This window comes from Drosophila takahashii, chromosome X (assembly GCF_030179915.1).
Source record: "Drosophila takahashii strain IR98-3 E-12201 chromosome X, DtakHiC1v2, whole genome shotgun sequence".
NCBI lineage: Eukaryota > Metazoa > Arthropoda > Insecta > Diptera > Drosophilidae > Drosophila > Drosophila takahashii.
Window position 1 is genome coordinate 3,938,377 of NC_091683.1, and position 13,195 is coordinate 3,951,571.

The 13,195-nt window shown below is 47.2% G+C and overlaps 5 protein-coding genes across 7 annotated transcripts in view; 2 read left to right on the forward strand and 3 right to left on the reverse strand.

Annotated features, from left to right (window-relative positions):
* Positions 1 to 3: 3 nt before the first annotated feature.
* On the forward strand, positions 4 to 2,153 carry LOC108056713 (E3 ubiquitin ligase Rnf121). 2 transcript variants are annotated; one of them, XM_070218397.1, is made up of 7 exons: positions 4 to 103; positions 313 to 474; positions 534 to 568; positions 635 to 931; positions 992 to 1,220; positions 1,279 to 1,514; positions 1,570 to 2,153. In XM_070218397.1, exons 2-7 carry the CDS (start codon positions 427 to 429, stop codon positions 1,688 to 1,690), a joined length of 966 nt encoding a protein of 321 aa, XP_070074498.1. In that variant the 5' UTR covers positions 4 to 103; positions 313 to 426; the 3' UTR covers positions 1,691 to 2,153. The 2 variants fall into 2 exon arrangements, with proteins under 2 accessions (XP_070074498.1, XP_016996126.1); XM_017140637.3 differs by lacking the exon at positions 4 to 103 and having other exon boundaries at positions 249 to 474.
* Positions 2,154 to 2,230: 77 nt separating this feature from the next.
* Positions 2,231 to 5,420, reverse strand: Ucp4A (Uncoupling protein 4A). Its single transcript, XM_017140634.3, has 5 exons — positions 4,976 to 5,420; positions 4,651 to 4,912; positions 3,310 to 3,419; positions 2,669 to 3,157; positions 2,231 to 2,614 (listed from the first exon to the last, which is right to left on the reverse strand). The coding sequence occupies exons 2-5, from the start codon at positions 4,903 to 4,905 to the stop codon at positions 2,440 to 2,442; spliced, it is 1,029 nt and encodes a 342-aa protein (XP_016996123.2). The 5' UTR covers positions 4,906 to 4,912; positions 4,976 to 5,420; the 3' UTR covers positions 2,231 to 2,439.
* A 263-nt stretch (positions 5,421 to 5,683) lies between these two features.
* On the forward strand, positions 5,684 to 7,168 carry LOC108056755 (replication factor C subunit 4). The gene is made up of 3 exons (XM_017140725.3): positions 5,684 to 5,862; positions 5,936 to 6,803; positions 6,867 to 7,168. The coding sequence occupies exons 1-3, from the start codon at positions 5,756 to 5,758 to the stop codon at positions 6,951 to 6,953; spliced, it is 1,062 nt and encodes a 353-aa protein (XP_016996214.2). The 5' UTR covers positions 5,684 to 5,755; the 3' UTR covers positions 6,954 to 7,168.
* A 41-nt stretch (positions 7,169 to 7,209) lies between these two features.
* On the reverse strand, positions 7,210 to 8,229 carry Taf9 (TBP-associated factor 9). The gene is made up of 2 exons (XM_017140726.3): positions 7,999 to 8,229; positions 7,210 to 7,934 (listed from the first exon to the last, which is right to left on the reverse strand). Exons 1-2 carry the CDS (start codon positions 8,147 to 8,149, stop codon positions 7,258 to 7,260), a joined length of 828 nt encoding a protein of 275 aa, XP_016996215.2. The 5' UTR covers positions 8,150 to 8,229; the 3' UTR covers positions 7,210 to 7,257.
* Positions 8,230 to 9,035: 806 nt separating this feature from the next.
* The window catches only part of LOC108056701 (uncharacterized), a 44,544-nt gene continuing 40,384 nt past the window's right edge, over positions 9,036 to 13,195 (reverse strand). For both annotated transcript variants that reach the window (XM_070218565.1, XM_017140610.3), the window contains exons 2-5: positions 10,742 to 10,871; positions 10,341 to 10,681; positions 9,844 to 10,009; positions 9,036 to 9,782 (exon numbers count right to left, since the gene is read on the reverse strand). In XM_070218565.1, the coding sequence (XP_070074666.1) occupies positions 9,673 to 9,782; positions 9,844 to 10,009; positions 10,341 to 10,681; positions 10,742 to 10,826 (702 nt within the window). In that variant the 5' untranslated portion in view covers positions 10,827 to 10,871 and the 3' untranslated portion in view covers positions 9,036 to 9,672. The remainder of the gene's footprint in view (positions 9,783 to 9,843; positions 10,010 to 10,340; positions 10,682 to 10,741; positions 10,872 to 13,195) is intronic.

The window sequence follows — 13,195 nt, forward strand, 5'->3', positions numbered from 1 at the left end:
ACAGCTGACTGGGCATAAACATAGTGCGGATCTGGCAACGCTGGCCTCGAACGTTTTCTGTTTAGGTTATCAGAAAACGTCGTCGTCGCCTAATTAAATCAAGGTTAGGATTAAGAAAAACAAATAGAAAAAAACCCAACTGGTTTTGGCCAACAGCTAAGCGAGCTTGTGCGCTCCGAGTAGGTCGCACCACACACAAATATATATCCAATATATTTCCAACACCTGCTGTGACAAGTGGCAACGCCACGGCAGCTGGACACGCACACAGGCACAACATGTAATTATTTGTTTTCGTTTCGAGAATTTCAGAGGTAAAAACCGAACGCACTACGTGGTGACAAGATTACCCAGCGACGCAGACGACGAGTGGGACTGTCCGGCGGATTGGGGGCAGCGGGAAACGGCGGTTACAACGGCAACAAGATGCACCAGCAGCACATGGACCTCCATGCGCCCGTGGACCTGAACAAGGTGGTTATTTTTGCTGGTTTTCCCGTGGGGATTTCTAAACTAAAAGAGCTCTCTTGCAGTCCCTGGACGAGATGACGCCGGAGGAGCGGATGAGGTGAGTGCGGAGCAGTCGTAACCCCAATCCCAAGGCTAATTCGAACCCCATTTCCACCTCCTATAGAGCGGAGCACCAACTGATGGTGGAGAAGCATCGCGGCCACGACGCCATGCACTCCGAAATGGTCATCATCCTGTTCGTCACCCTGGTCATCGCCCAGATCATCCTGGTCGAGTGGAAGAAGCGCCACTACAGCTCCTACGCCTTCGTCACCCTGCTGGCCATGTGGCTCATCCCGCTGATCATCTCCTGCAGCTTCGGCTGGCTGCGCTTCATCCTCATCTGGCTGGTCTTCACCTGCATCACGGCCCTGGTGATGCGTCGGGCCATCAGCAAGCCCATCCAGGGCACAACGCCCAGGTGAGTCACTCGGCTAGACCTTTGGAATCCAGATAATAGCCAATCTTATCCGTTTTTCAGGCTGGTCTACAAGTGGTTCTACTTCATCTACAAACTGAGCTATGGGCTCGGTCTGGTGGGCTACCTGGTGATCATGGCCGCCTTCCTGGGCATGAACTACCTGTTCTCGCAGCCACCGAACACCTGGATGGACGTGGGCCTGATGTTCTGCTTCTACGGGCTGTATATCGGTGTTCTAGGGCGGGATATATCCGAGATATGTTCGGATAAGATGGCGGCAGCCATAGGCGTAGGTTTAAACTTGATATATGTTTGCTCCTGGCTTTAATCCGCCTATCTCCCGATAGTACTACACACCGCAGGGCATCCCCACGCGGCATCTGGATCAGAATGTCTGCGCCGTTTGCGGCAATCAGCTGCTGGTCTCCGAAAAGGAGGAGGGCGTCATCGAGAACACCTACAAGCTGTCCTGCAACCATGTGTTCCACGAGTTCTGCATACGCGGCTGGTGCATTGTGGGCAAGAAGCAGACGTGTCCCTACTGCAAGGAGAAGGTCGATCTGCAGAAGATGTTCCGCAATCCGTAAGGCTAACTTTGATTTCCATGGCTTGATAATGAGATTCCATCCCTCCGACAGCTGGGAGAAGCCGCATGTGCTGTACGGACGCCTGCTGGACTGGATCCGCTGGCTGGTGGCCTGGCAGCCGCTCATCTTCTTCATAGTACAAGGCATCAACTGGATGCTGGGACTGGAATAGGTCCTTCGCTAGCTTTCCTCGGCGTCTAGTCAAGCACACACACTTTGGATCAAGTCCTGCACATGCAACACCACACAGAAGACACGACGACAGACGACAGACCAATTGGAGGGGTGGCGAGTCACCAGGAGCACCACTAGCACCATCATTCCCCCGCCGCTCCCCTCCAGAACTCTCCATCCAACCGTTTTCCGGGTTTCCGTTTCCGTTTCCAGTTCTGTGTGTGTTTTGCTCTTCGGGCACCCAACTTTTCCATTCGTTCAGTCTCTAATCGAAACGTAAATGCAATTTCGGATATATGCATCTATATCTATATATTATAGCTATGTATTTATGTACATATGTGTGCCTGTGTGTATGTCTCCTAGGTATTATTGCCGATTTTATTTTCTTGATTCTATTAATTGCACTGGAGCTGGTTAGGAATAAACATATACCAAAAAATACATCTATTGATAAAGTACTGCGACTCTTTCATTTTCGGAAATGCTGTCTCCTTCGTTTTCTAAACTATAAACTCTAAGAAAGCAAGCACTCTGCTGAAATAACAAGTTTCTCGCTTTATTGTAAGGTTTTTGATTTTCTCAAGGCAACAACAATAACAAAAGATAGGAGAAATGAGCCCAAAAGATTGAAAACCCGCTGGCAAAACAGATTAAAACGGGGGCAGAGCTTCGCTATTAGGAATTAGGGATTTAAACCGACTTTGAGGCGGGATAATTGAACAAACATGTACGAAAAACACAGATTTAGTAGCCGGAGGCACCGATCATCTTGCGGATCTGCTCGAAGGACAGCCAGAAGGTGAGCGACCAGGGCGCCATGCGTATCCAGCAGGGCAGGAAGCCCTTGTACAAGGCCACAAAGCCCTCCCTGCCCACCGTTTGCCGCAGGCAGTCCACGGATCCGCGGTACAGCAGGCCCCTTAAATGGTACAAGATTAAGATTATGGATAAACAAACTCCTAAGCTAACTTACCGCCCCTTCTCATCCGTCGGCTGGTTCATAATCCTTGTCTTCACCACATCCGCCGGCGTGCCCATGATCGCCGCCACGAAGCCCGCGCAAATGGAGGCCAGCACATGAACGGTGTGGCAGTCGGGCATCTGCAGGCGGTCCATGATCAGGTGCTTGATGGTGTCGTAGGTGGTCAGGTCGCCCAGGTTGACCAGCGCCGCCCGCTGCACATTCGGTATGCTGCCCTTCCACAGGCCCTTCACTCCGCCGCGCTGGACGATCTCGCGGAAGGCGTGGCCCGCTGAGTGGACCCTTGGCTTCTCGCCCATCAGTCGCCGGCGTCCCTCCATTTGGATCTGCACCTTAACCAAATCAGCCGGCGAGGCCAGCCACTGGGCAACGGCGCCCGCTGTGACGCCACACAGGGCGGACTTCCAAACGGGCAGCGCCTGGCTGCCGTTCTCGGTGAACTCCTTGCGCATCAGGTCGTAGCTGCAGATCCTCACGCCGCTGCGGATGGACAGGATGGACAGGGAGAACTCGGGTTAGACTGGCTGGATAGCTGACATAGGGATAGCTGATATCTGATAGCTGATATCTGAATAGCTGCGGCTGTAACTGTGGCGATGAATGGGGAGTTGGAGTTTCGTAGGAATGCCCACCTATAGACGACGTGTCGGTAGAGCGCCGGCGTCACGCCCTGCCACAGCTTCAGGGCGCCCTCCTCGCGCGCAATCCCGAAGGCGGTGGCCACCATGCCGCGGTATTGCATCTGGTAATGGTAATCGTGGGGAATATCGGTAATTGTGGGTGGTTCATTGTAGTATCGGTATCTGTATCGGTTGCGGGCCGGAGAAACACAGGATTCACATGGAACAGGCACACAAACAAAGGGGAAACAGTAGGGGGAAGGTGGGATGGTTCGATCTGGGGGTTCTATACTATCAACCTAGTTATAATCTTTAGTCTCTATTAATATTTTTCTATAATTTCAATCATAAACAAATTATTAAATACTTTATCCAAGAACCAACAATATATCTACATACATTTCTACTATTTTTTTAACTAGGATTATAAAACATAATTTTAACTGTTTAAATGTTATCCATTCCTACAAAAAATTTGTTTTTTTAATTTTAAATTTCTGATTTTAAAGTGGAAGAGATATATATTTCTTTAAATCCAAAACAAGTACCTATTTATATTTGCTACAATCGTTATCATAGTTTATCATAGTCATATACTATCATCTCAGTTATAATCTCTAGTCTCTTGTAACTTCACCGATATCAATTCTCAATATTTATGTATAATTTCAATCATGAACAAATTATTAAGTACTTCACTCAAGAGCTATTCATTATATCTACATATTTTTAACTTCCTTTAACTTTCCTTCAACTAGGATTATTAAACATTATTATAACAACCTGTTTACATTTTAATTTCAAGATTTTAAACTGGATAAGACATATATACTTCTTTAAATCCAAAACAAGTACCTATTTATATTTGCTACAATCGTTATCATAGTTTCTTTTAGTAAAAAAAACATATGTACATAGCTTATCTGGTACAATCCGTAACCCCAAGAACAGCCATTAGGTATATATGGTGTACAATTGCTTTCAAATCGATCCACACACAAATGGGAATGGAAAACAGGATGGATTGCGACTACGGATGTGGTGGATGAGCAATGAGCAGGCCGAGGTGGGGAGATGGGGCTCTAAGCTGGGCGTGAAGCTGTGACTGATACCGGAACACCTCGCGAGGTCTTATCAACATGGCCGTGCCCACTCCGATTTGCCGTATCTCTTGCGGGGAATTGGAAATTCGGCGCTCTTATCGCGCGCATTTCAAGGCGATAAATCAGAGGGGCAGTTCCATGCTGGGATTACTTTGTTAGCCAGGGGATGTGGGATATGCGGGATTAGGAGCAACCAAAAGCCAATGAAGACGAGCACAAGAAGCGTGGGTTACTAGGCATCTCCACTCACATTGGACTTTCCGGCGGACTGGGCGGCTCCCTCGCCCTGGATCTGCAGACGCGTCTTCGTGAGGTCCAGGGGATAGGTGGCCAGCTCGGCGATGGAGGCGGCCACCACGGAAACGATGTAGGTGCAGGCAAACGAGTCCGCGTAGTCGAACTTCACGGGTCGCAACTGGTGGCGTCCACTGGAGGGCACTGGGCTGCTGCTCCCGCCGGCGACAGGAGCCACTGCTGGCGAGGATTCATCCGTTTTGGCTGCCATCTAAGAGCTAAGAGGGGGAGAAACACGTTAGTAACTCTATTAACCCAAAGTAAACAATTGCTAAACAAACTCTGAACAGGTGAAACTTTCACACAATCGCGTGATGCGAGCGGGTGCTCCGACCTCTCTGGGATTCCGGATTCGGATTCGGATTCCGGATGCGGTTGGGGATGCCTTTGTGTCCGTGACCAACGTTCTGCTTCCGTGCATTTACATAACAACAACGTTTTGGCAACACAATGGCTTTTGGCTTTTGCTTTCCTTTTTCTTTGCCCGCAATAACAATAACAATAACAATGGCAAAAGCAAATCAAAATCAGAATCGCGCTCTTATAAAACACTCGCTGGCACGCGCTGGGCGGCTAATCATGTTTGTCCACCCCGCCTGCGAAGCCGCTCTATTTATATCCTGCCAGATATCGGGGGCTATATGTCTGAGGCTATTGTATAAAACCTGTAGTTATCAGCGCAATAAAACAAAAAGGCCACAAAAACAAAAGCGATGCAGGCCAGGGTTGCCAGATGGGCGGAGTTGTCTATAGACGCTGAAAGAAATTACGTTAGATTTGCAGTTCTCAAGTGTGATTTTAAAATATTTTTTGGCTGAAGTAATGTTTTAAATTAAAAATTTTTAAGTGTTTCCCACAATTAATTTTTTTTAATAAACCAATTTTTTTTGTAAACCTAGAACATATTTTTCCCAGTGTACGTTGTGCGCGCTTTGTCTGGCAACCCTGCAGCCGGCAGCCTGGCAACTCCCGATTACTTGTTATCGATAGACGCGCGGCAAACTTTTGCATCTGCGCTTTTTATTTACTATATTATTTTGTTAATTTACGTGGATTGCGTGATGCAGGCCTTTTTGAAGACGGGCAAATCGACGGCGGGAGCTGGGGAGAAGAGCCAGGGAGCTGCGGCGGCGCGGCGCAAACCGCCGGCTCCCTGGGTGGAGAAATAGTGAGTTTCTGCTGGCGGCGCACATGTGGTTAAGTTAATTCTGGTTAATATCCCTTTTAACCCACCAATTTAGCCGGCCGCGCAACGTTGACGATGTGGTGGAGCAGTCCGAGGTGGTGGCCGTGCTGCGCAAGTGCGTCGAGGGCGGGGACCTGCCCAATATGCTGCTCTACGGCCCTCCCGGCACGGGAAAAACCAGCACGATCCTGGCCGCCGGCCGGCAGATCTTCGGCGACATGTTCAAGGATCGCATCCTCGAGCTGAACGCCTCCGACGAGCGCGGCATCAATGTGGTGCGCACCAAGATCAAGAACTTCTCGCAGCTCTCGGCGAGCAGCGTTCGTCCGGATGGCCGGCCGTGTCCGCCCTTCAAGATCATCATTCTCGACGAGGCCGACTCGATGACCCATGCCGCCCAGTCCGCGCTGCGTCGCACCATGGAGAAGGAGAGCCGCAGCACCCGCTTCTGCCTGATCTGCAACTATGTCTCCAGGATTATTGTGCCCATCACCTCGCGCTGTTCCAAGTTTCGCTTCAAGGCGCTGGGCGACGACCAGGTGATTGCCCGGCTGAAGCACATTTGCGAGGCGGAGGGCGTGAGGATCGAAGAGGAGGCCTACGGATCGATTGTCAAGATCTCTGGCGGAGATCTGCGCAGGGCCATCACCACCCTGCAGTCCTGCTACCGCCTGAAGGGCCCCGAGCACCTGATCAACACGGCCGATCTGTTCGAGATGTCGGGCGTGATACCCGAGTACTATCTGGAGGACTACCTGGAGGTCTGTCGCTCGGGCAACTACGAGCGCCTCGAGCAGTTCGTGCGCGAGATCGGCTTTTCCGCCTACAGCGTTGGCCAGATGATGGAGCAGTTTGTCGAGTTCATCGTCCACCATCAGGGGCTGAATGATCCGCAGAAGGCCACCATCTGCGATAAGTTGGGTGTAGGTTTCTGCTGCACATAGCTGTGGTTTATCCTGTTGTTAATTCTTTGATGTATCCCTTAGGAATGCTGTTTTCGCCTGCAGGACGGCGGTTCCGAGTACCTGCAGATCATGGACCTCGGCTGCTGCATCATCTTGGCTCTGAAGTGAGCACTTTCCTCGATATGTATGTACTTTTTTTTTGCGACAGAAGTCTAAAATATATTTTCTATTTAATTTGAATAGCTGGTCCTTGAAATTTTGTATATTTAAGTCTTAAAAACCAGTTTTCCTGCTACTAAATATTAAAAAGCATAGAACTGAATTCTCTTTAAGTTAATCTTTACAAATTAAAATGGAGTTCCCACTTTAGGGACTAAGAAATATTTAAATCATCCTCCCATCAGACCAACAAAAAACGCCTTAGTTTAGGTCTGAATTTGAAAATATATTTTAGGTTACTCTGTTCGATTTGCTAGTTGGCCACAAACTCAAACTCCTCCTCCTCGCGCTCCCGCTTGACGGCCACTCCCACGCCGGAGGAGGATGCCCCGCTGGCATTTCCCGCTCCTGATCCCGATCCGCTGGCGATGCTGCCCACGGCCGCCGCATCGCTGTCCACCTCCATTTTGAGGTCTCCTCCCCCGACGCCGCTGGGCTCGCTCTTCACCTCCAGACCTCCTCCGCCACCCGATCCGCTGGAGCTGGCCACCGTTTTCGTGGTGGTCGTTGTGGTGAACTTGATGACGGGCTTGGGAATGGTCACCACCTGCTGCTTAGACACCACCGAGTGGGCTCTCTTCGGCCCATTGGCACTGGAGACCGGCTTGACGACGGTCTTCAGGGGACGTCCCTCCACCGCCGACTTGGTCATCTTCTTGGGCTGATTTGTGGCCCGCAGCTTGTAGTTGACCCCGGTGAGGCAGTAGCGATCGGGGGGCAGGCGCAGACCGCAGTGCGGCTTGATGGGCGGCAGGGGCATGGCGTTACGCACGTCGGCCACCTTGGCCAACACATGACGGGCCGGCGGACCGGTGAAGCTCTTGTCCAGCGTCATCTCGGTGGCCAAGCGCACGTCGTCCATGTCGATGGTCTTCTTGCGCGCATGGTTCGCATACACCTTGGCGTCGTCCAGAATGCAGGTGACGTAGCCTGTATAATCGAAATTGGATATTATTAAGTGCATTCATTTAACTGTAGGTTAAAGCAGTCTCACGGAAGGTGAACTCCAGCATCTGGTTGACCACGCGCGGCTCGTACTCCTGGATGTTCAGCTCCTTCAGAATGGACATGATCACCTGCGCGTCCTTCGGCACGTGCTTTATTTGGGCACTGATCTTGGCCTTTTCGGCCTTCTCGCCGCTCATTTTGTTAGTTATTGTTTTGTTCAATTGAAAAATTATTGTTTACGGAAGCAATGTTGTAAAACGCCACTCACTTTGTGGCGCTATCTGAGCCATTACGCATACTCATCGATTGAAAGTTGCAATGTCATATCGATAACATATGTTCTAGGGATGGAACCACAGCCGATATCTGGTTGGTGTCCTAGCTAAACGGTCTGGCAACACCGACATCCGATAAATGGTGGGTGTATCTGCTAAATCGAACAATCTGGCAACAATGGTCCGATATCCGCCAAATGGTGGGTGTCCCTGCTAAATTGAACAGTCTGGCAACACTGGCCCGATATCCGACAAATATTCGGTGGGTGTCCCTGCTAAATCGAACAGTCTGGCAACACTGGTCCGCGATCAGCTCAATGGTGTGTGTCCTTGCTAAAATGGTTGCTGTACTCGCTTCCAAGGGTTTCAGTGAACTAGAAATTGGGGTAGTATGTGACGCTATCTTGACCTAGGTTTTTCAGCATAATTTAAAATTGAGGTAGGATATGGCGCTATCTTGACCAAGGTTTTCAGCAAAACTAAAAAATGAGGTAGTATGTGACGCTATCTTGACCAAGGCCACTTGGCTTTTGGCAATTGCTCTCAAACTGTAACTATCTAGGCCAAATGTGACTCTCAAACTGTAACCACATATACCAAAAGTGGCTCTCAAACTGTAACCATCTAACCAAAATTGGCTCTCAAACTGTAACCATATAGACCAAACGTGGCTCTCAAACTGTATCTGTGAACGATGACTCTAAAACTGTAGCCGTTTCACACAGCCCAAAATGTTCAAATTTGTAGGCTGTTCAAACAGTTGCAATAAATGGAAAATGACGCGACAAAAAAAAGGGAAAAGGGAAACTGAAACTTTAACGTAAGAAACTTTTATTCATTAAACGTACAGCTCTACATACAATATGCACTATACTTGGAAGACAATTTGAAGCTTGTCGCGCATTATTACATTCATATACATTGTACAATGAAACTTTTAGCTTAGATACATACATATTTTTTATTATTATTTTAGATACGCTACATGTACGTTACGTGCTACAATAAATTAACTCTTTATTGTTCCGTCTTTTCTCGCCTTTTCGCCGTGGTCATATATATGTTTATATATAGTTCCATCCATCCATCGATCCGTCTTTGTAAGATATTACGCAAAATTACGCGCAAACAATTCGCGCACCAAAAACTTGGACGCAACTTTGACTCAAGTCCCACCGATCAGTTATACATACAAGCATATTTATATAGCTCTATATAGACTACAAACTAAATTCTTGTCAAAAAAAAATGATGCTTTATATTATTGTCATTGTCAGAATGTGTATGAAATTGAAGATTTCGTTATTTGATCGCCAAGTTTTGTTGATTACTGGGGAGGGGGGTTGTGTTGGAGAACCAGGCTTCCTCCCTGGTCATTTGTGATTTCTATGCTGATATTGCTCGAAGAGTTTTTCTCGATTGAAGCTGGTTTTCCTCGGCTTTCCTTAGTAGTTGTAGGGGCCGTACTGCGAGCCATGATAATAGGGTCCTGGGTAGATCTGCGGCTGGGCGTAGTTGGGGTAGGGCGGATAGGGTGGCTGCTTCTGCGAGTAAACTGGAATAGAAGGTGGAAATTAGTTGATATTGCTGTTATTAGTGGAGAAGGGACTCCTCACCTGGCATCAGGTACTGCAGGTTCAGCTGCTCCTCCTTCTCCCGCTCATTGCGCAGACAAACGGCCGCTCCAGAGAGCAGGATGGCTGCCAGGAGACAGGTTCCGATTCCTGCCCAGGCCACGATGTACGACCAGTCGTAGGCGATCTTCGTGTTGTCGCGCAGGACCTGTAATTACGCACAAATAAAAGTGTCACATAAATTTCAATTCAAACCTTAAAAAATCAAAAACATGGCAAAATTGCTATTAAGAAACTTATTTGTTAGCTGTATAGATTTCATTGACAAAGTAAATATTTCAGAAAATTTGGCAACGGAAAACAGTGAAGCTCTCACTTTTTCGAGAAAAAATATTCTTGAAATCAAGGCAGAATTTCTCTCGCAATCTTTAATTTGAGTAGATTTATAATTTTCTGGATTTGTTTTATGATCATCAATCATCAGATCAAGAGAACGGTTTTATTTCAGAGCATAAGTTATGATGCATAGGTTGACATACCGTGTTCCACTGCTGGAAGTAGTCCTCGCCAACGACCTTCTCCTTCTCAAAGAACTCGACGGTGTGCCAGAGGCCCATGGCGCCGGCAGCCAGAAGACAGGTGACTAGCAGCAGGATCGAGGTGGCCGTGATGGCGCCCGAGGAGCGTTTCCAGCAGCCGGAGAGGCCGGTCCAGAAGGCACAGAAGATGGTCACGAAGCTGATGATGAACAGGGCGATGCAGGAGCGGGCCAAGTGGAGGCGCGAGGTGGCGTCCTCATTGGCGATCTTCTCGTCCTCCGCCTGCGGGAAGTAGTCGATGTTCGAGCAGTGCGTCTCGATCGGTGACAAATAGGTTGGCACTGCGGGATTTGGGATTCGAAGTCAGAAACTGAAAGTCCCATATTTATTTGATTTCTTACCCGCCGACGCCGGTGGCCGCTCCTTGGGATAGCAAATCCTGAACAATCCTCGTGTCCGCGTGTAGTAATAGTACTTCACATTCATGTTGTGTAGGAGTGACTCCGCATCCGAATGCTTGGCGGCAAAGGACTGAAATTGAGTGAGGTAAAAACATAAAATTATAAGATACACATTCTCAGTAGTATTTTAATAAATCTTAAGAGATAAGACTGATAAATATATTTTTGTTTGCACTTGAATTTACGGATTAACCTTCTTAAGGGATTAACGCCTGGGGTAAATGCCGAAATTCAAGCTCACCGATCATTGTTGTTATTCAATTGAAATTTACACTCCACCACACCCGCTGTATATTTTCCATATTTACTCATTAATAAACCCGTTTCCGCCCCTCGTGGGCGTCTCTTGATAATTTGTTCAACTACCTCGCCTCAGACTCCAATCGCAATGGCAATCAAAATAAAAATCACAATAACAATACCAATCACAATCGTAGTGAGAAATACAGACAGTCAGTCAGCATTGAACCGATGTCGATCATCATCATCATCCGGTCATCTTAACGATATACGGATGTTCGGATAGTGTGGGTTGCATGGGCTGTTTATATGCTATCTGGTATATGGTATATGGGTGCTTATATGCTGTATGAGCCCTCGTATCAGATCGAGTGGCATTTTGAACACGTTCCGCGGTTTTTCATTGTTATTTCTTTTTGATTTTTCGCTGCTGCTGGGTTGAGCAATTCTCCAGAGCGAGTTTACGACCCAAGGTTTTTTAGGCCCAAGTGTGCAAATGCATGATACAGTGCGTTTCTTGGCTGTAAGGCTGCTTTGGCTTTAACGATCTCTAAACTGATTATTGTCACCAGGGGTCGCATCTCAGTTAAAATGGTTTGGTAACTCTGTTTTTGTCGAGACCTTGAGCCTAATGGGTTTTTGGGTGAGATGTGCCAATTTGATAATTAAGAGATTTGTCTTTAATGTACCTACTATAAACATGATCGTCAGTCCGTGCGAGAAAAAGTTTCGGTTAGAACTTTTTGAAGCATAGAAATGACGTGCTCAAGAATGAAATCATTTCAATATGCAATCGCATTAATCACTTGACACATTTAACTCAAAATCATCTAAAGTCATCTTTATTTTCACCTTCACACAAATATGCGATCTTAAAAATGAATTTAAAATATGACGCATTTGATTAAATCACCTCACTCATCGAATCTTGAACCGTTTTTTTGTGCATTGTAGAACTCCACGTAGTGCTGTCTAATATTTCGACCACCTCCTCCATCAATTTCTCTGCGTGAAACCCGAGTGAAATCCAACAATTCCTCGTGATATCACGTTCCTCACGTTTTGGCAGTTTGCCAGAAATTCTACGATTTCTGTTTACGCGTATAATCGGTTGGCTTTTTCACCTTCTCAATCCTAAATCCTAAATCCCATATAAGAAATCCCAAACCGAGGGAAATCGCACAGAGACGAGACGAGTTTTTCACCATTACCATCAGTGCCATGCATTTTCATGAGGGGAAAAGAAATGCCAAGTCGAAAAACGTGTTTTACTTTACGGTGGTATGTCCGGTACTTAAACAACAATGGAAATACCAAAAAAAAAAAAGTAATAGACGAGGGGCTGTAGGAAGGGGGTTCAATGCCCAGCTTATATTGAAAACATTTTTCAGTTTTTGATCGTTTATTTTTGGGTTTTTCTGGGGTCTATATTATATGCGATTGGGGGCTTATGTAAATTGGCGGCTGGCTGGAAAATGAAAATGATTTTCGCTTGCGTAACCCTCGTCGTCTGGAGACGATGGTTAGATGGTTAGGGCACCGTGAACTGGTTAGGGCGTTCCACCTTCCATTTCTTTACACATTTCTTTATACCTTTCTTTATCCATTTCCATTTTCTTCTCCCCACTTATCCACACTCTTGAGAAATGTTTTCGCTTGGCTCGGCCCAAAAAAAAAAAAACGACCATCTGAGAGACCATCTCTTTATTAGCGCCTCCTCAGCGGATTAATTTTGTAACTTTCTTATGAAAGTCTTGGGCAATTAAGGGCCTCCATGTACACCTAACAAATTGTCCAGCATTCAATCATTCAATCGTTCAATCAGGAAGGGGGCCGCTGAGCTGGATTAGAAATGCATTCGGCTGTGAACGAAAACCGGGGAGATAATGCCGAGAAATGTGAAGAAATCGGCGGGATGGAGGTGGAGATGAGATGGAAAACGAGAGCGAATCAAATTATCGGTTGGTTAGCTGGATTAATGCGGCATGCCACTTATATAGATGCATCCAATCCATGTGGTTAAAGGGTTACGCATGGCGAGATATCGATTGCGAACAAAACCGTAATGCGAAAAGTGCTTCAAGGTTGATCAGCGATCGACGATTGTCCAGTCAGAAATGGAAAATAATCAGCAAGTTATCTGGATAAATTCGA